At 47.2% G+C, this 26,668-nt stretch overlaps 1 protein-coding gene across 5 annotated transcripts; it reads left to right on the top strand.

Annotated features, from left to right (window-relative positions):
• The first annotated feature begins 88 nt into the window (after nt 1–88).
• Nucleotides 89–26,668, top strand: LOC147163381 (high affinity choline transporter 1-like). Of its 5 annotated transcripts, XM_086092459.1 has the most exons (10): nt 89–2,843; nt 5,365–5,481; nt 6,087–6,176; nt 16,089–16,202; nt 19,349–19,504; nt 20,808–20,956; nt 22,819–22,962; nt 23,144–23,297; nt 24,257–24,474; nt 25,539–26,665. In XM_086092459.1, exons 4-10 carry the CDS (start codon nt 16,148–16,150, stop codon nt 26,088–26,090), a joined length of 1,428 nt encoding a protein of 475 aa, XP_085948585.1. In that variant the 5' UTR covers nt 89–2,843; nt 5,365–5,481; nt 6,087–6,176; nt 16,089–16,147; the 3' UTR covers nt 26,091–26,665. The 5 variants fall into 5 exon arrangements, with proteins under 5 accessions (XP_085948585.1, XP_085948586.1, XP_085948584.1 ...); XM_086092460.1 differs by lacking the exon at nt 6,087–6,176; XM_086092458.1 differs by lacking the exons at nt 5,365–5,481; nt 6,087–6,176.

Raw genomic sequence — 26,668 nt, 5'->3', positions numbered from 1 at the left:
AAAGTCACGTGTGTTTGTGTTGTGCTCTGATCCGCCGATTCTCCCGCTGGGACCCCAACATGCACGCACGCACGCACGCACAAACGCGTCTTTTTCCCATGACTGAAGCTCTCCGTGTTTGTTTTGAAACAAAGGCGAGATTTGACGCCTCGTTTCTGGATTGGATGATTTGACGTCAAACCCTCGTCGACATTTTGTCCCGGCCGTGAAGATGATTTTTCCGTTTGCTTTTCTCGCTCCCTCGGGACCGAGCCGTTACGCAGCTGGAGGACCGCTTGCATTTGTGTTTGACGACCTTTGAACTCTGCCACGACCTTCCTCTTCCTGCGCACAAACAATTTATTTCATGTTCATTAATTGTCTGTCGCGGCGAGATGGGACAAGGTCATCATCATTTTTGGACTTTTCATTATAATTACTTTTTATGTTAATTCAGTTTAGTTGGTTTTAAGAAGTTTTTTACTTTTTAAAGCAAGTTTGTTAGTTTTTTTTTAAGATTTTTATTTTTATTTTGTTTAGTTTTAGTTTTGTTCTTTTTACTTTTAATATGTTTTAGAGCAAGTTTGTTAGCTTTTATTAGTTTCTATTGAGTGTTTTGTTTTCTTATTGAATGCATTTGCTTAATTCTAACGACTTTGTAGATTCTCGCTGAAGGCCTCAAAACGAGGACTGAAATGATGTGGAGTTATTTCACCCAAAAAAGGTGAAATGATAGATTCTTCAAAATAAGCAACCTTTGCTGTGGTTACTTTTTGCCGTTCTTTCGTGTGGGAACTCCTTAAAGACGGTTGAAAAACACTTTCAGGTGACGACTACCTTTTGAATCTCGTCGAAAGAATGCCAAGAATGAGCAAAAAAAAGTCATCAGAGAAAAGGGTGGCTTTTTATTTATGGTTTTTTTCCACTTTTTTTTTTTTTGAAGTGCGTAACTCCAAATGTGTTTGTTCGTTGTCATACATTTGATGCCTTCAGTGAGAATGTACACAGCCATGAAAATAACGCATGTATTGAATGAGAAGGCGTGTCCAAAGTTTTGGCCTGCGCGGTTCGACGGCGTGGAGCCAAAACCTTGTACCGCCAAAATGGTCGCTTGTCAGGAAACCCCAAAAGCGGCATCTTTGTTCAACCGTGACATCATCAAAAAGAGCAAGCCAGTTCCAACACTTTAGCTTGGGTCTAAATTGACACACACGGAAATCAGGGGACCCGGGCGGGGGACCCGGGCGGGCGACCTCCCGGCGACACGTTACATCACATCCCAAATCTCCTCACGCAGCCATTGTCTGCTTGTTGTCGTTTGTCCGTGCGCAGGAAGTGGCGAGGGATCCGCTGTTTGGCCCAAGCGCAGCCTCGGGATTGTCTCGCCGGCAATTGTTGCTCTCCGCCGCACAAAAGCGTCTTACGCAAGCGTTGCTCAGCCGTCCTCCATGTTTGACCTCCGCTCGATTAAAGAGAAATTGGTTTCTGTCTTGGAGAACTCCAAATTGGCTCGTTGCGGCGGCGCGGGACGAGCTTCCTGTTTGGTTTCCTGCACAGGACGAGCCAAACGTGGCTGGGTTTCGTGACGCGACATCTCGTCATGTGTGGCGCTTGAGATCAAAATAGGATGGCGTGCAAATTCCGGCTTCTTGTGAGACAACGAAGCAGTCTGAAGATCTTCCGTATGTTTCAAGTGTGGCGTTCTAATCGTCTTTCAATTCGAAGAGTGACGATCCAAGCTTTCGTTTCTGCGCTTTTGCTTGTTGCCACACTTTTTGGGAAGCAATGTGTGACCTGTTGACCTTTTGGCCACAGCGAGCACTTCCTGTGACGCAGGCTCCCCCTCGCCGTCTTTTGGAGACAAACGGACAGCAGGCGGCCCGACGTCCGGGGACGAGCGCCTTCTGGTGAGAATCGTGCGTGCGCTAACGACATGATTGAAACTGTCGTCCAAATTCAAACAGCTGAAGCGTGCAGTGAGTGGACTGGGTAGTAATGATTTTTGTGTACCACTAGAGGGAGCCCTTGTAGGACTCTTTTTCTACACTTTTGTGCTTAATAAAAACATACAATAATGACTCAATTAAATCAAATTAATCCTTTTGGGCATCATTCATGATGATTCAATGGGATTGCGTTGCCCATGTTGGTGTGCGTGTGTTGACCACCAGGGGGGGCAGTATGCACTACATGTTGATTTTATTTATTTTTTGGACTCTTCTTTAAAAAAAAATAATATTTTTTAAATTAATATTGTCACATCTTTGTAAAAATTATAAATATTTTATAAATATTTTTTAATGAACTTCTCTTAAAAAAATACCCATTTTATCACTGTGGCTTTTTTAGTGGGGGGAAAAATGCACCATTAATTTCTTCCTATTATGACTGTTTTCTTATTTAATTTAACGTTTGTTAATTTTGTAATATAAAGACCCCTTCCCCCTGGAAGAAACACAACTTTCCCCATGTTGCATATGGATTTTTTGGCTTTCAGGCATCGAGTGGGTCAACTCGTCCCACAGGGCGTCCATGTGCGTGATTGGCAGCCTGTCCTGGTCGCTAGGCAACAGCTTGGCCTTCCTCATCAACGACTGGCGCCCTCTGGTGGCGGCGGCCACCGCCCCGCTGGCCTTGGCCGTCCTCACCTGGCGGTCAGTAGCAGACATTTGCCGGTCGGACGTCTGGAGTGCGCCGATGTTCGATTTTGATTTTGGTGCTTGTTGTTGTGGTTTCCCGGGTTCGTGCCCGAATCGGCGCGCTGGCTGTTGGCCAACGCGCAAGTGGAAAAAGCGCACCTGTACCTGAACAGATGCGCCCGCGCCAACAAAAGACCCAAGTTGGCATCCAAAGACAAAGCGGAGGTACGTTTACGCGGCTTTTTTGGTTTTAAAAAGTTTTATTACAATTTTTGTTGGTCTGAAAAAAATACAACTTTAATCTATATAGGGTGGATTAGAGGTACATACATTGAGTAACAGGATAAGTGCTTGAGATGATGGACGGACGGACGGACGGACGTTAGAACAGTTGCCATTAATATGAATATGCACCCTTCGAGCGGCTGCTCTCTGCAGAAGACAAAAACCCAAGTGGCAATAAAGTCACTGAAAGCATTTTCACTGGTGGTGGCAGCACTTCATGCAAATGTGATTCGCCCACTTGTGATGTCATAATCTGGCTAATTGACGTCATTTGCACAGAATAGTCCTGACAATGGAGACGCAGTTCAGGACATGGAAATGCGACGCGATACGTTGCCTTTCAATAAGACATCAGAATGCGCGTCTATTTTCAGCGGTGGAGGAATCCATCTTGTGTGGACTCCTATTTGCGGCATGTGCGGGCTCGCGTCAGGCAGCTGCGCGGGTTCTTTTTCCAATATGCTCTGGTTGTCTTTGCAGACGTGTGGCAGGCGCGTTCCGCGGTGGCCATTTTGGGCGAGGGGCTTTCGGAAGCCCCCTTCGCGACCGTCATCCTGTTCACTCACGAGCGTTACCCCCACCGTGCTCAGGTGAGGCGCTCTCTGATTGGCTCGTCTGATCGGCTTGCTTTCATCCAATCGGTGCATGAGAAGAGCACGTTGGAAGTGTGCGACGCGTCTTACTTGATCATGACCTGGTTATGTGCTGCCCCCTGTCGGCGATGAGTGTGTATCATTACTCATGCGCGTCGATACAACATAAATATGCCACAACTATTGAATGTGATGTAAATAAGGTACATTAGAGGGAGATGTATATGAAATATTGCCCAAGTATTTTTCTTCCACCAATTGAAGAGCAAGTCAATGAAATGTGTTGCGTTCAGGCAGACTTGGCAGGTTTGGGCTTCACCAGCGTGTTGAGTCGTGTGGGCGTGTCCATGGCTCCTTTGGGTCTCTTCCTGGAGGACGCGTGGTCCGTCCCCCCCCCAGGTGGTCTTGCGTGTCGGCGCTTTCTTCTGCGACCCTCAACCTCAACCTGCCCGAGACCGTCCAGGACGCGGAGACGCCCGCACGGTGCATCACGTGACTTTGCCCGTCCGCGTGCGCGCGTCTTTGCTCACTTTCCGTTTTGTTTGTTTTCTTTGCGTGGAGTTCAAAAGGACACGAAGACGTTCCTCTGGAGACCAAGAATACAACGTGATGGAAAAACAGGATGTGTTTTTTTCCTGCTCTTTTTGATCGTCGTCGTACATTCTTTGAGTCATTTGAATTCAGATACGCTAGTTGTCGTTTTCGCTTGTTCTGTTGGTTCATGCTTTTCGATGATGTGTATAAAATGCGCTCGAGAAATAAAGTGGCCTTGCCTAATAAAAACTGCTTACCAACATTTGGGGCTTTGCGGTGACATTTCCGGAAGAGCCTGAAGTGCACACAGTTCACATTTCGACATCGTGAGACGAAGACAACTCGTAACGGTGGATCAAAGTCACAAAGCTTCGGACAGGAAGTGCTTGTTTAACAGCTAGCAATAGAGAGACTGGAAGAGTCACAGAAAAGCCGCACGTCACCTGACGACCTCCATCGGATTTGCAGTTTAAACCAGCAAGACCTGCCGTCTGGGAATGATGCCACCTGGTGGCCAGGTGTGGTTAAAACAGCGCCCTTAAAAGCGTGCACGCAGCAGGTGCGCTGATAAGGAGTCAAAGTGTGGACACTTCAACCTGCAGGCTGCTTTGTTTGATTTGATTTAGTGGCTGCACTTTATTTTGATCGTAGTATTTGGGATTGTGTGACCTCGTGCACGCACGACACGATTACACGACACACGTGCAAAAGAAAGAAAAAAGAAAAAGTCCAGTCAAGGAAAGAGCGGCCGGAGACTGAAGTCATCCAAAATAAGTAAGTCCAACAAATCTTTGATGTCGGCGAGCGCGCGTTGGCGTCCGAAATGAAACGTGGCCTTAATTCATTGTTGGAAAGGAAATGAAGGCGACGACATTCAGTGCGAAAACCGTTCAAGAAATTCAAGAAATCGAGCGAAAGAAACAAAGAATGACTTTCTGTAAGTGCTAACGTGGAATTCGGCTGATCGTTGGTGACCAAAAATGTCGGCGTGTCCCTTAAAGAGCGTTCTGGCGGCCGACAATGTCAAAGTCAAACCCGGCCCACCTGGCGGGAGGTGCGCAAGGTGACGATTCCAGCAGGACGGCTGTTCGTTGCCGCGTTCGTGTGCGCCGTAAAGGGTCTATTTCCGTGCGCAGCTGTTAAGCGCGTAAGCGTTCCGAGTCGCAGGAAGATTTACGGCGGCCCGTCCGGGTCGCGCGGGGACGGCGTGACCCGGAGCACGTGCGCAAACACGCGCCTCGCGCGCCCCAAAAATGTTCCTCGCCATCACTTGAGTGCGACAAACACTCGCCATTGTTTTTTTGCGCTCAAGGTTTCTTTTGAATCCTTCGCAGGAATTTGCCTTGGAACGAGCGGCAGCTGCGTTCAAGATAGCGAGCAAACGTCAACATCCCGTTGAGGGGCCGCTCGCATTTCAAAAAGAAAGTCACGTCAACAAACCCGCAACACAGGCAAGTGCGCTCCGGAACGCAATTTCTCCTGCGGGTGGTTTTGGGGTGTAATTCCGCTGTCTGCCTCTAGATGGCGACACACGTTTGTGAATGTGAAAGAATGAAAACGGGAAGCGCTTCAGCTCAGCTCTGCTTTTTGCTCAAACTTATTGAATGCCAAATCCTCAATTCTTTTTTTATGCCTGCAGAAATCGAGCTTCCTTTTCTGGTGCCCGATTGTCGGTGAACGTCATCAGATGAGAACAAATGAGGACTTTTTTTTCTAATCGATTGATGGATATAGATGATTTTTGTGCCATCCATTTCTCTTGCTCTCTCTCAATAATTTATGGTTTTAAATGTGTTTGTGTTATATTTAGAGAGAGATCTTCAAAAAAAATAAGTGTTGTAATTACGTGCTATAAAAAGATGCCAAGGGAGAATTTAAATCGGGAAATTCTATATTGTGGATTTCACTTCTTGCAGGGGCGCTCTGAAACATAACCCCCATGATGGGGGCCGGGGGGGGGGGGGGGGGGTTTACTGTACCCTCTTTTGACTCGTCAGAGCAAATCCAACTTATTCTTGCTCAAAAATAAAAGTTTCCTTCTTGTTTGCTGATCAAGGACGTGCGTCGTTTTGTTGCGATGAACGAGGACGCCGTTTGTCGCAGCGTGCGGGATTCCAAGCAAGACTGTAGTACAATCTGCCATTACGTAAGTAGCTCACCAACGCCGCTGACACGTGAGATTACACGAGGGGGGGCGGGGGGGAGGGGGGGGGGTCAAAGCCATCTTGAAATTCTTGATAAGCTCTCATGTGTCGGAAAGATGCTTAAACATTTAGGAACTGACGTCTCCGTTCCGTTCTCAACTTTGAAGGGACTCGCGTAACCGCACGCGGAATGTAAACGAGCTTTCCCGCAAATGTTCTTGCATTTGATTACAATTCAACGGTGGCATTTTTTTTTTCTTTCAACCGAATTAACTGTTGATCAAGATCTCATTTGAGGTTGCGAACGTGAGCATTTCGTGGCCGCTGCCAACCAAACGTGCGATTCACACTTTGGAAACGTTTCAAACGGTTCAAAGGTGAAATACGGCCAAAGTGACAAAAACACTCACACTTTGGACAAATAATTGTGAAGAAAAAACTAAATTCTGGTAAAAGTTCTGATTCAAGTCCTGTACTTCAAAAACAAATAAAAAGGTAAGAAATGTCTGTAGTATTGCGTAATACCTGGAGTCGATCGTACAAGCGGCTTTCATACTCCGAAGGAGCAATTGAAGACACTTTGGAAGTGGCGAGTTATTGTCACAAAACAAAACTCAGCACAAACATCATTGCTGGTGAGTGACGTGGACGTCATTAGCCTTCAAATGTTGCCTCATTGCGATGCAGGCCCTCAGTACAAGCTCTTCTTTTCAAAATAAGATCACGCGCAGGACATGACAAGCGTTTTGAAGGCAATCCATATTGTCATGATTGTCCTTTTAATTGGGCCTTTTGTTTTCCTAACGACATCTTAAATATTCCAGACGTGATGGCGAGCGCCTTCAAATGCGGCGTCCTTGCGAGGCAGGCCATCAATCAGGCGTCTTATTTACAGAACGACTTCATATACGGGACATGAATCAGCACAGACGTCCTTGCCGGCGAGCGGTTATGATGCCGTCGGCCTTCGAATGCAGCCTGCTCCGTCTTATATTCATAATAACGTCGTATGCGGGACGTGACTCGCCCCAAATGTCAAGGCTGCTGAATGATTATGATGTCACGGGCCTTCAAATAGAGCCTCCGCCTTCTCATTTTTATGATAACGTTGTGACTCATGTCAAAGTGCGACCCTCCCCCAAAAAGAATTTCAAGCCGGCCCCGATGTTTTGCTTGTTGCTCATCGGGCCAGCCGGGCCAGCCTGGCGCTGGCGCTGGCGCTGTTAGCATTAGCAGATGAATTAGCAGTATCTTTTTCCAAATGCTAATCCCGGCTGCTCCCCGCCTCCGCCTCGCGCTCCAAAAATAGCCTCCGGGGGCTTAAACCAAAACAAAGATGGTGGTCACTAGAATCTGGCAGACGCTAGTCCAAAATCAAGCGGGGGGGGGGGGCGGGGGGGGGGGGGCTAAATGCACCGTGCTGACTTCTTTTCAATCCTTTACATTCTCTCCGTTTTCTACACGCACGTAAAACATTTTGGCAAAAGTGAGAATATCCTCGGGATCATTTTCTATTTCAAGGATGTGAAATTTGAGAGAGAACTCAAGAACGGCAACTTTTCGATACAAGCAACTGTTGTCGCCAAATGTGTCCTCTAGGAGGCGCACTGACGAGCGACATTGTGAAATTGGCGACGACTTGGAATTTTACAGCTGATATTGTCGCGAAGGTGAAGGCTGAAAGGAGATAACGCCGAAGAAAGTGTTCCCGCCTCGTTGCCTTGCATTCCGCAACCTCCCGCAATAAAAGCGCAAATGTGTGAAATGCGTCAACAGATATTGCGAGATCGCAAGAGCAACAGACAACAGAAAAATTGGTGCGAAAAGGATACCAAATGTTGAGCAAATAATTGAAACATTTGATTTATATTGAGCATATTTAGGCTGGGATGACATTTTAGTTGCTTCTGCAAGTCTTTGCTTGACATGAATTCCAAAAGTCAACCCTGTGGTTGGTCATTTGTCATGAATGGAACGCATCCCATTTTTTGCCCCTTCAGTTATTCGCGGAGAAACGATTCCGCCATCAGAGATTCATTCTCGTGGATTTGTTATCTTTTACCAACTCAAGCAAAAGTTGAACTTTATGCAGTTGCAGGTTTCAAAAGGTCCACGTTTGACAAAGCTCAGCGACCTCTCGTGATGTCGAACCCCCGACCGGGCGGGCAAAAGCTCAAATTCTCATTTCAGGGAAAGAGAAACCTTGAGAAAGGACAACGGGTGAGAGTCTAAACGTGTGCAAACACGTCCGGCCTGGCAAAAAAAAAAAAGTCCTTTTTGTTTTTCATGGCCAACGCGTTTCAAAATTGTTGCTGACTTTGGGGAAAGTCATGAAATGTCCGCCAATTTTCGGCTGCTTACGGCGAATGTGATGTTTACGGAAAGTCATGTGACGCGACGGATGAATGCGACTTGTGAATGGGACCGTGTGACAGCTTGTGTGTCTTTCATGAGCAGATCATCCTCTTGCTCCAACTCTTAAAGCCGCTTGCAAAACCCGCGCACCCCCCCTGCTGCCCCCCCCCCCCCGCTGCCCCCCCCGCCCCCCCCAGCGCCTCGGCACTCTATTCGGCGCGAGCTGGCAGGCTTTTTGTCCGCGTCTCAGCGGGGATGCCGGCGGATGCTGTGAGCGCAACTTTTGTTACTGTTGTTGCTGGAAAGACGACGGGGGCACTTTCGGACCTGAGCGCGGACTGGATAACCTGCAGTGGTGGGCGGTCAGGACCAGCGAGGCCTTTCACCTACACTGACAAAAACAACTACTTTAAAGTACACACTTTTTTTTTTTTTTACAGCGAAATGTGTTTCACACTCAATCTTTGAATACCAAAATCTACCGAAAAAAAATGTAGCTCTCAAAGTAACAATGTGGCTAATAAAATACAGAAATGCAGCTCGAAGTGTCCAATTTAGTTGTCCAGATGATAAATGGAATACATCGAATGATTAGAAAAAAAGGCATCGAATGTCTGCCTCCAAGCTTGAGTGGGATGATGGCGGCGTGTTAAGTGCCCAAACTTGTCCGATTTCCGCCATGTTGGCATTTCCCTCGCCCAGCAACGTCGCCATCTACTGGCATCTGTTAGTCATTACAGTGGTAGAAGCTGGACAAGATGACCCTCTTCCGCACCTTCCCGTTGAAAAGCAGACTTGACGAATGGAAACGTGGACGACGGCGAACCGACGTCGAACCGACGGCGAACCGACGTCGAACCGACGGCGAACCGACGGCGAACCGACGTCGAACCGACGTCGAACCGACGTCTTTACTTTGGATCCGCGATCCGTCTGCTTTGATGTCACACGCTGACGTCTTCATTTTGAAATGAAAATGCAATTTTCAGTCCGACTCGGGCTTTTGATTGCGTGGCATATGTAAGGAAATGTGGACGACGTCGGCAGATTCTGAATTTCATGACTGGTGACGTCTGCCGGGCGTCCGTCGTGAACGTCTTCACACTTCAGCGCGTGACAAACGTGCTCGATTGGGTTGAGGTCAGGCGATTGACTTGACCTTTTGCGCAACATTCCGCTGGCTTGTTTTGGCGCCTGCTTGGGGTCTTCGTCCCTGCGCACTGTGAAGCGTTCGGCCGATTGTGAGCCGATCATCGGGTGGCACCGGAGAAGTCACGGAACGTCGTCCAGAAATCCCAACATGTCCGCCTGCTCCGTCCATGTTGGGACGCGCGCGTCCTCTTTTTGCTTCCACGTGAATTTGAAATGAAGCAAATGAACTTGAGATGCGCTTGCCGTGAATTTGCCAATATTTGCATCCAAACCGGGCGAACGCCGTCGGAATGTCAACAGTTTGTTGCGCTTCCCGCTTTTGAGGAGAGCAAAAGTCACGTGACGACGCTCAGCTGTTTGTTTGGAAGACAATTTGCAATTAATCGGCCCCAGTTTTCGCATTTGGATTCTTTTTTATCGCAATCTCGCTGCTGGATTTACATGTCGATGCAAACGTTTGTAAAGTTAGGCATGAAAAGGCTTCACCGCAGGAGGAGGCGCGGCGGGGGGGGCGGGGGGGGCGGGCATAGGCATAGTAACTCAGCGACCTTAACGACCTCCGTGACGCCAACACTGTCACGAAACGAATTAAACTCATAAGTCAAGGTATTTTATTTGTTTTCATTTTGTTCCTTTTATGAAAGCGAAGCAGACCGGAATCCATTCCAAGATGGACGACGGGAACCTTTTCATCCAGTAAGAAGCCCCGTGACTCATAAAGCTTCCCGCGTATTGATTAGCTAATGTACATTCCACTTGCGCCGCCATGTTGGACGACATTCTTCTCTTTGGCTTTTTATTAACTTCTGACAACATTAAACACACGCGACCTTTTCAAGGGTTTAAATTGCTCTTATGTGCAAAAACGGGAGAAAAGATGCGTTCTCATCGTTTCTCGTGGTTTTCATATTCTTTGTAAAAGGGAGGAAGCTGGCAAAGTTTCATTTTGTAACGATTGCGTGTCCGTGACAACTGAACGACGACAATGTTGAACGTTTGACATTGAACACTTTGACCTCGACTGCTGATTCTTGACAAATCTTGTAATTCGTTGTTTGGTGCGAACGAGGAGGGATGTTCGACACCGCTTTTTTTTTTTAGGCCAATACTCAAATCTTCAGTACTCGTCGATACCATTAGTACTTATGATACATAAAATGTCCCCCCCAAAACTGACAGGTCATTTTTCAAAAATGACATTTATATCCCAACGATAGCAAACGTCCTTAACATTGAATGAAATGAATGGCAATTATATTTTTAGAATTTGCTCATAAGTCATTTTGCATAGAGCACACAGTAAAATGAATTTCCCCCCAAAGATCCATAAATAAGATTAAACGGGGGGGAAAAGAAATTATGTGGTTGTACAACTTCTTTTTAAGGAACACAAGTGAAGTGCAAAGAATTCAATTCAATTGATTTGATAAAATCTTCCATGTTAAGAATTCCTCAAGCTGTTGAATTCTATCTTGTTTTGAAATCCATGCTTGTAATTTGGAAAGCTGCTCTGCATTTCCGCTTCCTGTTTCGCGGTCTCGTTCACCGTTCGTCTCGTCGCAGTGCACGGATATGTCTGCACTTCGCAGCTCGTGTAATTGTTGATCACAACTGAAGACTTCCGCGCTCTCTTACCCCAAAAAGAATGCAAAATAACCATTTCGGCCTTTGGTTCCCGTGGTGGTGTCCACAACCGAAAACATACATCGAAGCGCGGATGGAGGCGAGATGACTCGCAACACGCGTACTTACTTATTGTCGGTAACGCACGGCAAAATGCAAGTCATGAAATGAACAAATGTCGCCTCGTAAGGAGACAGCAGAAACCAACGAGATGGAACAAAATGTCCGTTCCTTTCACTCTTTCTGACAGTTCCGACAAATGGCCACAAGAGTGTCGGCTGCCGTCGCGAACACCGAGATCACGAAATGTGCCGAGGATCTGTACTCGCCCGTCCCTACTAATGAGTGTCATTGCCACCTACTGTCGTGGATGTGCAATTGCACCTTATTCTAATACACCGAAGGGGGGGGGGCATAATCCCTGAGGTCACATGCCCCCAATAACCCCCCAATTGCTCTAGTTTGGGGTTATTTCAAAAGTAAGTATGAAGATTGACAAATGAACGTGGTAGTTTCACGCGCACATGAGAAGTTGCGGTGCTGTGGCCCCGCCCCTTTTGCCCTGGATGCCAAAAGTGTTTGGCCGTTTTTTCTTCTCGATGATTTCTTTGTTTGACTTTGCACGCTCCATTTACTGTAGCTACAGTTTGTTCTTAAGTGCGTGACCGCATGAGCGCATGAGCGCCTGTACATGTACATGTCCGTGCACGTGCCTGCTCAGCGGGCTCGAAGAAAAATAGGAAAATAGAAAAAGAGGACGTTTTGACGTGGGATGCATTTCGTTTTATTCTGTGCTTCCCTCGAAAAAGAAAGTGGCCGCTCCACTTGAGCTCAAGCTTCCAATCTGTGATGGAGTCTTTTCATCAAGTAAGAAGCCTCATAAGTCATGAAGCTCTCTACGCATGTGCTATATTGATTAGCTAATGTACGTTGCATCCAGTGAGGGGGGGCAGGGGGGCAGGGGGGCAGGGGGGGCAGGGGGGGGGCTAGCTTTCCCCCGTCCCTGGTGTCTTTTTTTTCTCTTTTTCTTTTTCTTTTCTTTTTGCCCCCTCCTCCTCCCTGGTGTATTCCAGTATGGCGTCTGGGCTCGGCGTCAGCACATTGCAGCAAATCGTCACCTCAGGGCGGCTCGCATAGGACAAAGTCAACGAACCGACATCCAGTCGTGACGCGCTCGGCCCAGCCGGCCCGACGCGGCTTCCGATTGGCGGAGCGGCGGCCGAGGGGGCGGGCCGACCATCCCTCGCTCCCGCCCCTCCCTTCCTCCGTCCTCCGAGCCCGGCGTGGGGCGGCGGAGGGGGGGTTGGGGGTGGGGGGGGGGATGTTCGCCGAGCCGCCGCCACTGTCGCTCGGTCTCTCGTCTCGGTGCGTCCTCTTCCTCCTCTTCCTCTTCTTCCTCCTTCCTCCTTTCGCGCGCTCGCCCATCATGGCTCTCAACATCCCCGGCGTGAGCGTCATGATGTTCTTCTACCTTCTGGTTCTGGCCATCGGCGTGTGGGCCTCCTTCAAGTCCAAGCGGGAGGCCAAGAAGGTCCGCGGAGACCAGACGGAGATGGCGCTCCTCGGCAACCGCGGCATCAACCTGGCGGTCGGCATCTTCACCATGACGGGCGAGTACACGCGCCGGGCCGAGCCGGGCCGGACCGGGCCGGGCCGAGCCGGACCGGGCCGGGCCGAGCCGGGCGGCGCATCTGTCGCGTTTGCTTTCGTCGCCGATTGAGAAGCGGGCCAAAAGCCATCCGAATTCGACCTCCGTTTCACCTCTCGCACGTGATGACCCAACCCGCATTGTGCCGTTCGAAGTGTAGACAATTTTAATATGATGATGCGCGTGCGTGCGCTCCGCTGCGCGTGCGTGCGTGCGTGCGCTCCGCTACGCGTACGCGCGCAAGTCATGCCTTAAAGACAAAATGCAGTCGCGCTATAGAACATGGTGAGGAAATGGTACACTCGAGCTGTGTAGACCTTCAGTGTGACGTAATAGCGGTACATTAGCGGCGAGTGGACATGATGTGAAATTGGTACACGACAGGACCTTAATATGACGTAACGTTAGTACATTCGAGATGTCTATAATAGGCCGTATCACATATGGAGTAAATATGCTAAAGTAGACTTTATAGATTGAACACAATTGTGGCATAGGTAAAAAAAAATGCTACATCAGAGCTTATAGATTATTATGCATTAAGCAAATGTCGTACATTACAGGTGCATACTCCATGTGTATAAACACATAAAAAAAACGAGTGCATTGAAGAAAAATGCATTAAAGGTGTACTGAACTTTAAATGTAACGTTATATGGTACATTATGGGTGTATAACATTCAAGGTGACGTAGTAATGGTACATTAGGAATGGATAGACATGCATGCATCAATTATAACGTAAATATGACAAATTAGAGGTGTATAAATTGGAGCTAAATATGCTACATTTAAGGCATATGTTAAATTAAATGTGACATACATTTAGAGGTGTTTAGAACATGAGGATGGTATATTAAGTCAAGTCAACTGTATTTATCTAGCACCTTATCATGTAAATGAACAACTCAAAGTGCTTTACACAAATATATGTATATATAGCTACATTAGAGGCACATAGGTTAAATACAATGGATATAAGAAGTCGACACAGTCAAATGCCAGGTTTTTGTGATATAAACAAAAAGACCCGTCTATCATATCAACAACTCAAATGAAAGAAACGGAACACTTTTCATAGAAAATCAAGCGAGAATTTGTTCTTTTTGTTGTCACCAATGTGAAGTCGAACAAAGTGAAGACGGAATCTTCTTGGTTAAAAAAAAAAGTAGCACCAACTGGACATCCCTCCAAAAAGACGAGAAGAAGAAAATTGTTGGCTGCCAGCAATATTGAAGGAGCTGAAGGAATTTCTGGCAAGTGCTGGCAGTTGCTCTCGTCGACGATGTGCGGACTGTGACGTGGGGCGGAAAGACGAGAGACTTGACTTGCCTGCTTACGTTCGGTAAAAACACACAAACGCAACATAAGAACATCAAAACAAACGTGTGGACGTAGGCTGCTGTTGTTTTTTCTTCAGATGGATCTGGGTGGAAGAATTATGAACCGTTCCAAAAAGCAAAACACTTTCAAGCTTCCGCTAGAAAGCAAAACATGTCAAGAAAAGCCTGCTAGAACATCGGAACTTGAATTAGAAATGCTATTTCACCTGAATTTGAATGTGATTGGTTTCTGAACATAGCCACCTCCCCAGTTAGAAGGGGGTGTGCACACTTATGCAACCTTTCCTCTCTGAAAGTTTTTTTTTTTCCATTTGAATTGTAGATCCCAATTATGGTGTGAAAAGTTTTGAAATTTCTTACAGTATTTTGTTATCTAATATTACACAAAGCTGGCGTCCAAACAGGGGTGTGTAGACTTTTTATATCCAATATGGTACATTGCAGGTGTGTCGATGATGAAATATGGTGTAGCATAAGAATCATTATGTGTGTTTTAGATCATAAATGATGTTACCGTCGAAGTGTATGGACAAATGTGACGTCATGGTGACGCATAATGCGGGCATCGGAGGAAATGGAACGTACATTTGCTCAATGGCAGCAGCAGGAGCTCAACTTGATACAGTTGGAAACGGATCAAAGTACGCTTCGTCAGGAGCGCATACGTTACACGGGATACGAACATGCTTCGTTCGAGGAATAGCCAACGTAAATATGGTCCATTAGCGGCGCACGCAACATAAACGATAAGCCGAGTTTGGAATCCGTCTCCAATCGTTTGCGCTTAAAGACGGCTCGTGTGTCTTCGTGGTGACACCAAAGATCAAAGTTAACGGGGTCAGTCAGGACTTTCAAATAGCTTGTTAGTTTCGTCTTGCAAAATGGTTGCCAATCCTAAAATTAGCAGGACAAATTGGCCGAGATGACTTTCAGCGAGACTTTCTCTTCCTCCAACGCGCGTTTACATCTTGGACAAAAGCGGACCGCTCGCCTCTGCTGCTCGCCAGCGCCTCTGCTGCTCGCCAGCCGGTACTGCGCCCCTTTTGGCCTCCTGTGGCTCAACCCATCGACCGGTTTCGCACCACGCGTCCGTTCCTAATTGTAAATGTTTTTATTTGTGCATGATTTGGTGCTACTCACAATTTCATATTTGCTCATTTGTAGAAAATAACGGACACTTTGAAGGTGCCGTGTTTACATCGCCATGTTTACATCGCCATGTTTACATCGCCATGTTTACATCCTCTTTTTTTTTACATCTTGAATGGAGCAAATGATAAACAATGTTTTGTTCACCACTATGTTTTTTCACCTCTAATGTTCCATGTTTACGTCCTATTTGTGGTCTGTGGCTTCTCGGGGGTGAGAAACATTGGGCTCGCGGGCCCCACCCGGCCCATCAGCGGGTCCAATCCGGCCCGCGCGGGCTAGAGAACTCATAAATGGCCATTTTTCTCAAAAAGTTGCTCCTTTTGTCCACTGGAGGTCTCACTGATAATCACTTCAATTACGTTCCGGATTTGACGCCTGATCCTGATGCACTTGAGAAGACGAAAAGATGGTTGTGAACAAATACTTCATCTCAGATGCGACAGTGTGAAGAATAGCCTTCCTGAAAATGTGCACCAATTATTTGAACGTGTCTGAGCTGCCATTTTAAGGGCGTGGCGTTTTTTTGCTTTTGGTCGTCCTCGCGTCAGAATCACGATGAGCCCGTCCGTGCCTTGCAAGCATGAAATCTGGTGAAACATTTGAAGGTGCCTGTAAGGCTAAATGTGAGTCTTGTGTCAACAGCCACGTGGGTCGGCGGCGGGTTCATCGTGGGCACGGCGGAGGCCGTCTACAACCCGTCCATGGGGCTCATCTGGGCCGTCATGCCCGTCACAGCCACCATGTGCTTCATCTTCGGTGAGCGCTCCTTTTTAGGGCTGACCGTCGCGGCCCGCCGCCTCTCGCTCGTTCGCTCGAGCCCCGGGCCCGGGCCCCGGCGCCGGCCGGGCCCGCCTTGTGTCAAAGCCGCATGAAAAATAAAAACATCCCCCAAAAAGTGGCGCCGTCCAAACAAGGAGAGTCTCCTCGCGCCCGCACAACAGGAGGATTTGCGTCCTTAAGAACACTTAAGTCGCGTTGGCGCTGGAGTCCAAATAGGGTTTAGAAGGTCCGAGGCTGACCCCTCCTGGGTTCACAAGAATCAGAAGTGGGACAACAATGTCTGGCTGCAAGAAGCATGTGATCACAACAATCACAGTCAGATGTTGAGGAGGCCGTTTGGCTGGAAATTTGGTGACTGGCGCTGAGGAGGAAAATCCAAAATTCACTTCCCAAGATGTATTTTCAATCGGACAAATGGGGAAGATTTGTTTCAAATATAATTCCCAAATTGTCCTGAATGACTTGAATATTTTGACTTTGGAATAGTTTGATTTGGTGGCAAAATGGTGGAAGTTTTTTGAAGGACAAGAAAAGGACGTCGCGATAATACAAATACAAAATGTTCTTTTGGGTGCAGAATAACGCAAATGGTTGACCCGATAACATGTCGCAAAGATAGACGACACGTGAAGCCTGCTTGCGCTCGCCATTGCTACGACCTTCAAGTGCTCCACTGATAGCCGCCAAGGTCATGCTGGAACCTCTTAAAGCGACAGCGCACCGTCAGAAAGCTGCTTCCGGAGTCACTGACGTCATTTATGGAAGCGTGTTAACGACACACCAGAACAAAAAGTTCCATTTCACCTTATAACGTCATAAGTTTCACATTTAAATGCGAAACATTTGACTTTTGGATTGGGCCAAACAAAACAAAAGCAAATTCCTTTTCATTCGGGTCACTGGTCGTCCTTTTTGTGTCTTGTCAATCAGTTACTATGCAGCGACATCGCTCATCATGCTGTCAAAATGTAAATAAGGCTAAGGTTTGAGATTTTTAAAGAAGGCACAGGGTTCCACCAGTGAAAAGTGGATCGCTAATTAATGAGGTCGGCGTTGATACGTTATCATATCAAATCACGCTATGGCGTCCGTTTGACGGAACGCGGCTTCACATTATTATTTTTTTGCGACACGGATGATCACAATTGAACCAAATTCATTTCATCAGTTCGATCGCAGAAAAGAGAATATTTCTTTCAACAACGTGCAACTTACGAGGGCACCAGCGATTCATCGGCCAGCAGATACGAGCTTTTGAAATGGACAAAAAATGGCAGTTTTTTGTTTCATTTATTTATTTTACAAATAAACACACGACCTTACAACATAAGACAAACATAACGTTCCCTCCCCACATAAAAAAAACGACAATAAAATTGGCCAATTTTTGAAATGCTTTTTCTGTGTCGTGAAATTAAACAAATTCTAAAGTCAAGTCTTTATTAGGACTAATTCATGTAAAACCATCAAATGTTCGGCCTGGAAAAGAAAAGTTCAAACAAAGAGCTATTTTATCACGATTATTGTTTTTAATGAATCAACTGATTAATTGATTATCGGAATTTTATTCTGCCAAACCTTAGAATCGAGATGAACCTCAAAAAATCTTTAACGGTCATCCTTACAAATTTCTATTTGGATAATCTTTCAATATGTGAGCACGGATGCCAGCAATTCTGTTGTGCGTTTTAGAAATCAAGTACAATTGAAATCAAGCCATGAGACCATCATTTTGGGGGTGCGTTTTATAGTCCGCAGGGTATTGAAGAAATTGAGAAATTGAGAAAATTGAGAAATGACGATAATCAACATGTTCAATTCTTATTCGTATCCCACAAGCGCAATGTTTGACTGTCGCATATCATATATTCTTGCTTTTGTTCCCCTTTAACAGGCTGTGGAAAATGGCCGACTCAGACTGACTGACTGACCGACCGAACGGACGGACGGACGGATGAATGGACGGCGAGCAGGAGTCTCGATAACGTGAATGACGGGATTAAAAAGACCGTCAGCGTGCTCGCCGTTTGTGGCGTGACGTAAGCGCACTCCCACAACAGGTTGCGTAAGGTCACGTACTGGACGTGCAGATTAGCGGACATTCCTTCGCCACATGAAAGTCACATGATTGATCCTCTTACTCTTGATCAACGCACTTTTTCTCTCGCCGTCTGCGCGTGTGCATGCGTGTGCGTACGCAGTCGTTTCACGCGGCCGTTGGTCCGTGCGCTATCTTACGTAACGGGTTCCTTTACTGAACGTTTGCCAGACACGATTGAGCCGAGGCGCACGGGGCCACCTTGAGATACAAGTGACCCGACTCACAAGTTTTTGGAGATGCAAGCCGTCGTATGGTTGATTTTTTTTTTTCTTCCTTTGACTTGCATGCGCAAACGCGTGGCAGCGACGCAACTCAGCTGACTTGAGCACAAGCAGCAGTTTCGCAAATATATAATGACTAATTAAAAAAAAATTTTTTTAAGAGGTCGCAAGCTGTTGATTGCCACTCTCAGGTGAAGTTTCCTCAAAAATTCAACAGAAAACAAAAAGAGAATTGAAACCCTGTCAGGCGGAGCGACAGACCCATTTTCTTCGAATCGTGTATGACGACTTTAAAATGTGCGCAAAGTTTTGGTGAGTAATAATAATAATAATAGCAATTTCTGCAAAAACATTCGGGACCTCACAGCAGCCCTAATTACATGTGGTGCATTTAAAATAACCGTTGAACTTTTCTTTCAAATTGCCCCTGCTAGCTTCATGCTAGCACATAATGGAAAACGCCATAGACAGGTTAATGATTAGCATTCGTTAAAGTCTAGGTTAGCGTTTCAAATGAGGGTTTCAAATCCGGTTTTGGGTTTTAAAAAATTGTTATAAGGTTTCAAGCCTGGGAAAGGGTTCAAGGTGACGCTTTCAAGACAGAAGTTAAGGTTTGACTTTGAGGATTTGGAGAGAAAATGTTGGTCTCATGTTGGTTTCTTTTGTGCCAAGGTTACGTTAGCATGTGTGCTTCCCTGTGATTGTTAACATTTGTGTTTGTGCTGATCATGTCCCAAATCAAGCCTGAACCACGTGGCCTTTCCTTCCTGCCATTCTGCTTCTGTCTGCGTTTTGCTCAGGCGGCCTGTTCTTCGCCGAGCCCATGCGCAACAGCAAGTACGTCACCATGATGGACCCCTTCCACATCAAGTACGGCAAGACGGCCACGGCCACCCTCTGCCTGGCCGCGCTGGTCTCCGAGATTATGTGGGTGACGGGCACGCTCATAGGATTAGGTAAGAATGCCGTAGCCGCGACGCATCGCGGCAGCTGAGCGCGAGTGCGGAGTGGAACGCAAGCCGCCGCCGTCCGCTTTTAGACGCCGGCTACAAATGTATGCGGTGGCGTTTCCCGCGGGACCGCGCCCATCCACGCCAAACCAGATGGAACGCAGCGGAGCCTCGCTACGCGCGCTCGCAAAAAAGACACCAATCATTGACGGAATTGGGGGCAAAATGGCCGCCCTCTAAAATGGATTCAAATTGGGCTGCTTATTCCACAAACGCAATATTCATCAGAATGATGTCTTTGTTTGCATACAACATATTATTGGAAAGAACTTTTTGGGGGTTGCCTTCCCCTGTAAGCTGCGGCTGTTTTTGTAACCACCCCACCTCAACACCGACTTTGAGAGGGCCCCCTACTGGCACAAATGTTGAGGACGCGCTGGGATTTGTGTTATTGTGCTCAGCAGGTGGCGCTATCCAAGCGCGAGTTGTTGTTGTGCTTGGCGTCTTCTCACCTTTTGTTGGGAGGAAAGTGAGAAGACCCCGCGCTGCATATTTGTGCACGCCTCCGTTCTCTTTGCTTTTTCTTTTTACAAATGTAATGAAGATTCCCATGAGCCGTCTTTTGTATCTGATTTCTCACATTTCAACATGTCAGTAATCCAATGGGCTCTTTTTGAAAGTCATGAAAAAGACATTTTCAACACTTAAATCTCTTCGTGTTTACGACATCACATAACATCAATTATTTTTTACAGAATGGAGGAAATGTCATTGATTTGCTTTTGTTTCCCAAAAACGTGTCGAGTGGCTTTGAGATGAGCGACGCCATTTTGATTAGATCACGTGGTGATGTCGTCTGTAACCATGGAGACAGAAACTTTTGCGACACACCTCAAGTCACGATTTCATTTTTCAGCTCGTTTTACAATCTGCACTCCGAATTTTAAGGGTAAAATCATCCGAGTGAATAATATTTAAAAAGAGATAGACCGCTTTCCTCCTGCATTCCCAAAATGGGCTTCACTGAAGACTCCAAAATGTCCTGAAGTGTGAGACTGAGCTTGTTCCAACATTCAAAAAAAAGATTCTCATGAAGCAAGAATGCGAACCTGAGAGAAATATGAAGCCAACTTCTTTATTTTCATTTCATTTGACTCACTTTAAGAAATGAAATTCAACATTTCAGTTTGCGCAAAAAAAAGTCAAATATCAGCGGCGACAGACGGACGACTTGAGTTTTTTGAAGTCCATCCGATGTTTGGATGCCGACAGTTGGTCAAAGGTGTCCGTTTGCGTGCGTGTGCAACAGGCGTGACCATGAGCGTGATCCTGGATCTGTCGTACACGGTGAGCATCTGGATCTCGGCCGCCGTGGCCATCACGTACACGCTGATGGGCGGACTCTACTCGGTGGCCTACACGGACATCATCCAGCTGGTGCTCATCTTCATCAGCCTGGTGAGTTGCTCCTCTTCCTCACGCTGGGGCTTGTTCTGGAAACTTGGCGCGCTGGCGGGACGGGACGTTGTTAGAGTAGACAATATTAAGTATTGTACTCTTTGCGTGTTCAATTAACTGAATGGTGAGATCCTGGTGAAGAAGTCCCTTTGCAAAGGTATTATAATTATCAGAAGCTTCTGATGACAAAAACCGATGACACTGAAGCCGTGTTCCATCAGGTTGTGTGTCGTCCACTCCGGCACATCATTATTTATTGAAAAGTGGGTGAATACGAAAAGTCTCCTCCCTCAGCAAGTTCCCAGGAATACAAATCAGATTAGAGAAAAACAATACATCAGCCTGTGCCTCCCCTCTTCCGACCGGCAGAGACCGGCCCCAGACTAAAACTCCCTTCAAGATAGCAAATGTACAAACCCGTTGCCCTTTCTTCTGAGAGTGAGACAGATAATACAATTCTATTCATTGAGCCATACTGCTATAACTAAATCCAAAACGGCTAAAATATAAATTTAAACTGAAAAACAATGTTAATAACTTAACAACGTCTTGACAAGCGCTCGCTATCGCCTCAGCAGCTCCAGAAGGCATCTATCGAATCGATCTTGTCTGTCTGTCTGTCCATTCGTTATGGCAACACTTTGTGTTAAAAATAGTGTGTTTCCCACGCGTAGGTTTATGACTCACCAAAAACGTACTCACCGACATCATTTCAGGTCCAACAAAAGAAAAGGGCTCTAAATGTTTTTTTTTGTTTTTTTAATACAAAGAAAAATGTACTACACAGTTTTTCTCATCACTCTGTCAACCCAAAAGGCAGAGCGGCCAAACAAGCGGCCATCTTTACCGGCCGCAACATCAGAAAACAATGTGAGATCGACAACTTACACTAAATGGCTGAAGATAAAAATCGAATCAAATAAAAATGTGCCACAAGTGTGAGGAAGCTGGCGTGTGTGTCGCACCTTGGCCACCCATCAAAATAACAATTACTACTTTCTTTTGATTATCCATTTTGATGACCTTTGAGTCATCCATACGAGTTGTCTTTTTTTTTTTTGAATCGCTACACTTTAAAAGACTCTTAAAGTACATAGGACAGCTAACTGTTAGCATCTGGACTTTTCTCTGAGGCAAGCATGCTTTTAACAACTAATTCTCATTTACAAACAAATGTGCTAAATCTGTCATTGTTCGAACCCTCGCAGCAAACTTGTGTTTGTTGCAATCATGCGGAGAGAAGTTCCAACACCAAAGTAAGGCTCGCACGAATCTGAGCAAACAAAGAAATTTGATGAAACCAGGGGAGCATAACGATCTGAGCAAAAACTTGCTGACGCAAGGATGCAGTTGCGGTTGTTGTGAAAGAGCTTTATAAATAAAGTTGGCTTGAGTAAACTGGGGAGAGGAAATGAAGCAATGTGGACACGCCAAGCACGATGGCAATCAACCTCACGAATGGGAAACGCCGCCGAGGCTCGGGAAATAAAGACACAAAAAGTTTGTCCGCGTCCAAACGGAGCAGCTTTTCTTCGTGCTACGACGACGACGACGACGACATGCTAACAATTGTGCTAAAGCTTGCGGTGACGCAACTCGCGCAGTCAACTTGTGTTGGACAAACGCCACATTATGTAATTCGGGATGTAGCTGGAGTGAGCGTAACGTTGGCGAAAAGCATGCGAAATGCTAACAAACGTGCTAAAGCTAGCAATGTAAACTGCTGCAATCGACTTGTGTTTGCGGAACTCCAAATTGCGCAACTTTTGTTTGCGCTTCAACTTTGCGGCTTGTCGGTTCAACTGTGCGTAAAATGAACGAGCGTTGCGCTAACCGTGCGCTTGTTGTTGCGATCGCCGCAGTGGATGTGCGTTCCCTTCGCGTTGATGAGCCCGGCCGTCACGGACATCACGCAGACGGCGTACAACTACACCTTCCAGCCGGCCTGGGTCGGCACGCTGGAGGAGGACCGAGTGTGGCGCTGGATCGACAACTTCTTAATTCTGGTGAGTGAGCGGACGCACACACAAAAAAAGAGATGAGGTGCAATGTTTGTACCCGTGGATCCGTTTGCAGCCATTCTTCAAATATGACTCCTCCCACATCTGACACAATTCCACGTTTTCCCAAGAGACATTCAAGAGTGAAAAAGGTTGAATAAAGTTGCTTTTCCGTCTTGGCGTCAAGGGTTTGGGTAACCTGGGCCTTCAGAACTTCCACCAGAGGACTTTGTCCGCCGCCTCGTCCACCACGGCCAAGATCACCTGTTTCGCCGCCGCCTTCATCGTCCCCACGCTGGGAATTCCTCCCATCCTGCTGGGCGCGGCGGCCGCATCGACGGGTAGGGACGGCAAAAAAAACTTTGTGAAGGGAATTTAGGGCTCTCAATATTCTCGCATGTGTGAAAGTCCGAAACGCAAGACTGAGCTGGTCAAGCGCACTCAGACGATCGTGTGCTCTTGCATTTTTGCCAAACGTCCCAAACCGACGGCCTCGGGAAGCGGCTTACCTTTTTTTCACAAAGCTTTCCGCTTCAAATATGTCGGCCATCAAATACGTTCGGTCTGGTCTCTGAATCGAATCTCGGATAGTTCAGACTGCGTTTTTTGGATGGAGGCCGGTCCAGTCCAGTCCGGTACGACTGTGATCCGTGAGAAATGCAGAATGCAGGTGCCTCCAGGTGTATTTCAATTACAACATAGCGCAATTTGTTTCTTGTTGCAAATGGAAAGGAAAAAAAGATAGTGATGATTTGATTGCGTTTTTTTCGCTTTCGTATCTCCAGTCTTGGTGGCGTCTTGGGCTTGGTACCCTCTAGAGCAGTGGTCCTCAACCCTGGTCCTCAAGTACCCCATCCAGCCTGTTTCCCAAGTCTCCCACAGCCAACACAGGTGTTTCAGATGATCAGCTCATCAGCATGCTCTGCATGAAACCTGATAACGCTCCTCAGCTGTGTTGGTTGAGAGCGACATGGAAAACAGACCGCATCGGGGTCCTCGAGGACTGCGTTTGAGAACCTCTGGCTTCCCCCAAGAGTCCTGCGGGTTTGAGATGTTTCCGTCCTCCGATGCACCTGGTCCTAAAGATGGGGATCGTAATCAGACTTTTGCTGATGATAGGAATCAGGTGTGTTGGAGCACGGAAGCATCTAAAACCTTCAGGACCCTGGAGGGCCAGGAATGGGCAAGCCGGCTCGAGAGTCTTGGTCTCGGTTGTTGTGGTCTCGACTGCGCACGGCAGTGAGATTGTCGAACGTCAGGACGGCCTTCGTTCATTTGCCGTCAATTGTGTCTTCCCCAGACTGGAACATGACGTCTTACGGTTCTCCGTCTCCGTTTGATCGAGGTCAGACGGGCCTGGTGCTGCCCATCGTGCTGCAGCACCTCACCCCTCAATACATCTCCATCGTGGGCATCGGGGCGGTGGCGGCCGCCGTCATGTCGTCCACCGACTCGGCCCTGCTTTCCGCCGCCTCCATCTTCACCTCCAACATCTACAAGAGCATCCTCAGGCCTCAGGTGAGGAGGGGGGGGGGGGGGGGGGCTGAGTTCTGAGTTCTGAGATAGACCTTTGACATCAATCATCGGATCCAGACGTAACTTGCGGTGTCAAAATGAGTGCATTAATTTTCAGTTCATTTAAAGTTCCTTCATTCATTTGCTTAACGCACGATTATTGAGCGGCCCTTACTCGGAACGCCTGCGGAGGGAATTCCAGTCGCAACGCAGCGTCCACGTCAACATTTTGCAGTAATAATAATACGCATATTTGTGAAGACTGGGCTCAAGTTGTATTTTACAATTTTAAAAATGTGAACAATTTCACAAGTTTCTTCATGTTAAAGATTAAATCGCTCTTAATATGAAACGGAAAATGCACTGACATTCTTACAAATGCAATTATGCCATCTAGTGGCAGAAAAATGACCTCAACGCAAATCAATGTCACGCTCGTTTTTTACAGTACTGTAATGCGGTACACTTTTTACGACCTCGCTGTTTTGCGAGAAGAAAATGTGTGTCATTTTGCATGTATTTTTTTTTACAGTATTACACCTATTTTATCAAATGTATGAAGGTTTGAACTTTGAGAGAAATGTGAAAAAATGTAAACGCCTCGATGACAAAAGTGTACAAACTGCGATGAGGTGTTTTAGAGCCTTAAAACATGACGACTTTGGGGATTTCATTTATTGCGGGTATTTTTTGGAATCTAACCCCAGCGGGAAACGAGGGAACGCTGTATATCTTTTGAATTTATTATGAAATTCCTGCATCATACCATATTTGACATGAGTTTCACATTTTCCCACTTTTATGTTCACGAGTACGAAAACGTTAAGCTATTTTACTGTACATTTCAATTTACGTTGAGAACGGATATCAAAACTATTGAAGTCATGTGATTAGTTATGATGAAACGTTTTAAAGGGCCGGCAGCCCTAATTAAAACAAAGTGATGGCGACCGGCTCCAGTCAGACGGCAAATAGGGCTTTCATCTTTCAGCGTTGCGCCCGGTTGTCGCTGTAAGGCGCGAACGGGCCGAGCGACTGAGCGTTTGCGCTCTCTCACGTCCCGTCAGGCTTCGGACCAGGAGCTCCAGTGGGTGATCCGCGCGTCGGTGGTGGTGGTGGGCCTGGCGGGGACGTCGCTGACCTTCCTGGACAACAGCGTGCTGATGATCTGGATGCTGCGCTCGGACCTGACCTACACGCTGATGCTGCCGCAGCTGGTGTGCGTCCTCTTCTTCGCCGTGTCCAACGGCTACGGCGCCGTGCTGGGCTGCCTGACGGGGATGCTCTTCCGGGTGCTGTGCGGCGAACCCGTGCTGGGCATCCCGGCCGCCATCCGCTTCCCGGGCGGCGCGCTGGTGGACGGCGTGTACGTGCAGACCTGGCCCATCCGCACCATCTGCATGCTCTCGGCCGTGGCGGCCATTTTGTCCTTCTCCTTCCTGGCCTCGCTGCTGTTCCACAAAGGCGTGATCCCCGAGAGGTGGGACTTTTTCCAAGTGCTGACGCGGGACTCGGCCGAGACGCCGGACGGCTCCAAGTACGACACCAAAGACGAGGACGTGAAGGAGCAGAACGAGAGTAACGAAGTGTGCGAGCCCATGCTGGAATCAACTTTTTAGAGCGCGTGACTTTCATTTCAACGCCCGTGTACGCAATCGTTTAGGAACAAAACGTATGCAAGTGAAGTAGTTGCAGGAGTACAGTAATCCCCGCCATTCCGGGGCCGTTGGGGGCCACCATTTGCCTCTCCTTCCTTCTTTGCGTTCTCAACCGCCATTCGGAAAGCCAAAATTCAGAACGTGACTTACTTTATTGTTTTTTTCCCGCCTTATGGCCGCTGCTGTCTCTGCTGGTTGTTGGGACTGCTCGAGTAACCGGGGAGTCGCGCTAAATTCAAACATTTAGGATTATTTTCCCAGACCTTTTGGAGAGACAAATTCTGGACAGAATACGTTTCTGTGACATGTCCAAGATGTCTCCGACACGTGCTCGAGACTTCAAACGTTTGCCTTCGCTGTGACTCCCCGGCGACCCGGCGAGCAGACTGGAGTCGCCATCAGGCCGCCTATTGGTCTGCTGAAACCGGCCCGAAAACCAACACGTGCGCACGTCACGCTCACAGATCTGGCAAACCAGACTTGACGTGAAACAAAAGTTACGGAAGAGGATTAGGGCCGGTGAAGAGAGAAACAAAAAG

Source organism: Leptonotus elevatus, chromosome 13 (assembly GCF_054856555.1).
Source record: "Leptonotus elevatus isolate MCC_2025b chromosome 13, RoL_Lele_1.0, whole genome shotgun sequence".
In the NCBI taxonomy this organism is placed as follows: Eukaryota; Metazoa; Chordata; class Actinopteri; order Syngnathiformes; family Syngnathidae; genus Leptonotus; species Leptonotus elevatus.
The sequence above is the reverse complement of the archived record's forward strand: the minus strand, read 5'-3'. Positions and strand labels throughout refer to the sequence as shown.

What these genes read in the sequence shown, in the direction of transcription:
- LOC147163381 (XM_086092456.1), top strand. Translation starts at nt 12,626, where the DNA reads ATGTTCGCCGAGCCGCCGCCACTGTCGCTCGGTCTCTCGTCTCGGTGC. An exon ending in TGCTCATCTTCATCAGCCTG is followed by an intron (nt 20,957 to 22,818) that starts GTGAGTTGCTCC and finishes CGATCGCCGCAG; the next exon opens with TGGATGTGCGTTCCCTTCGC. An exon ending in AGAGCATCCTCAGGCCTCAG is followed by an intron (nt 24,475 to 25,538) that starts GTGAGGAGGGGG and finishes ACGTCCCGTCAG; the next exon opens with GCTTCGGACCAGGAGCTCCA.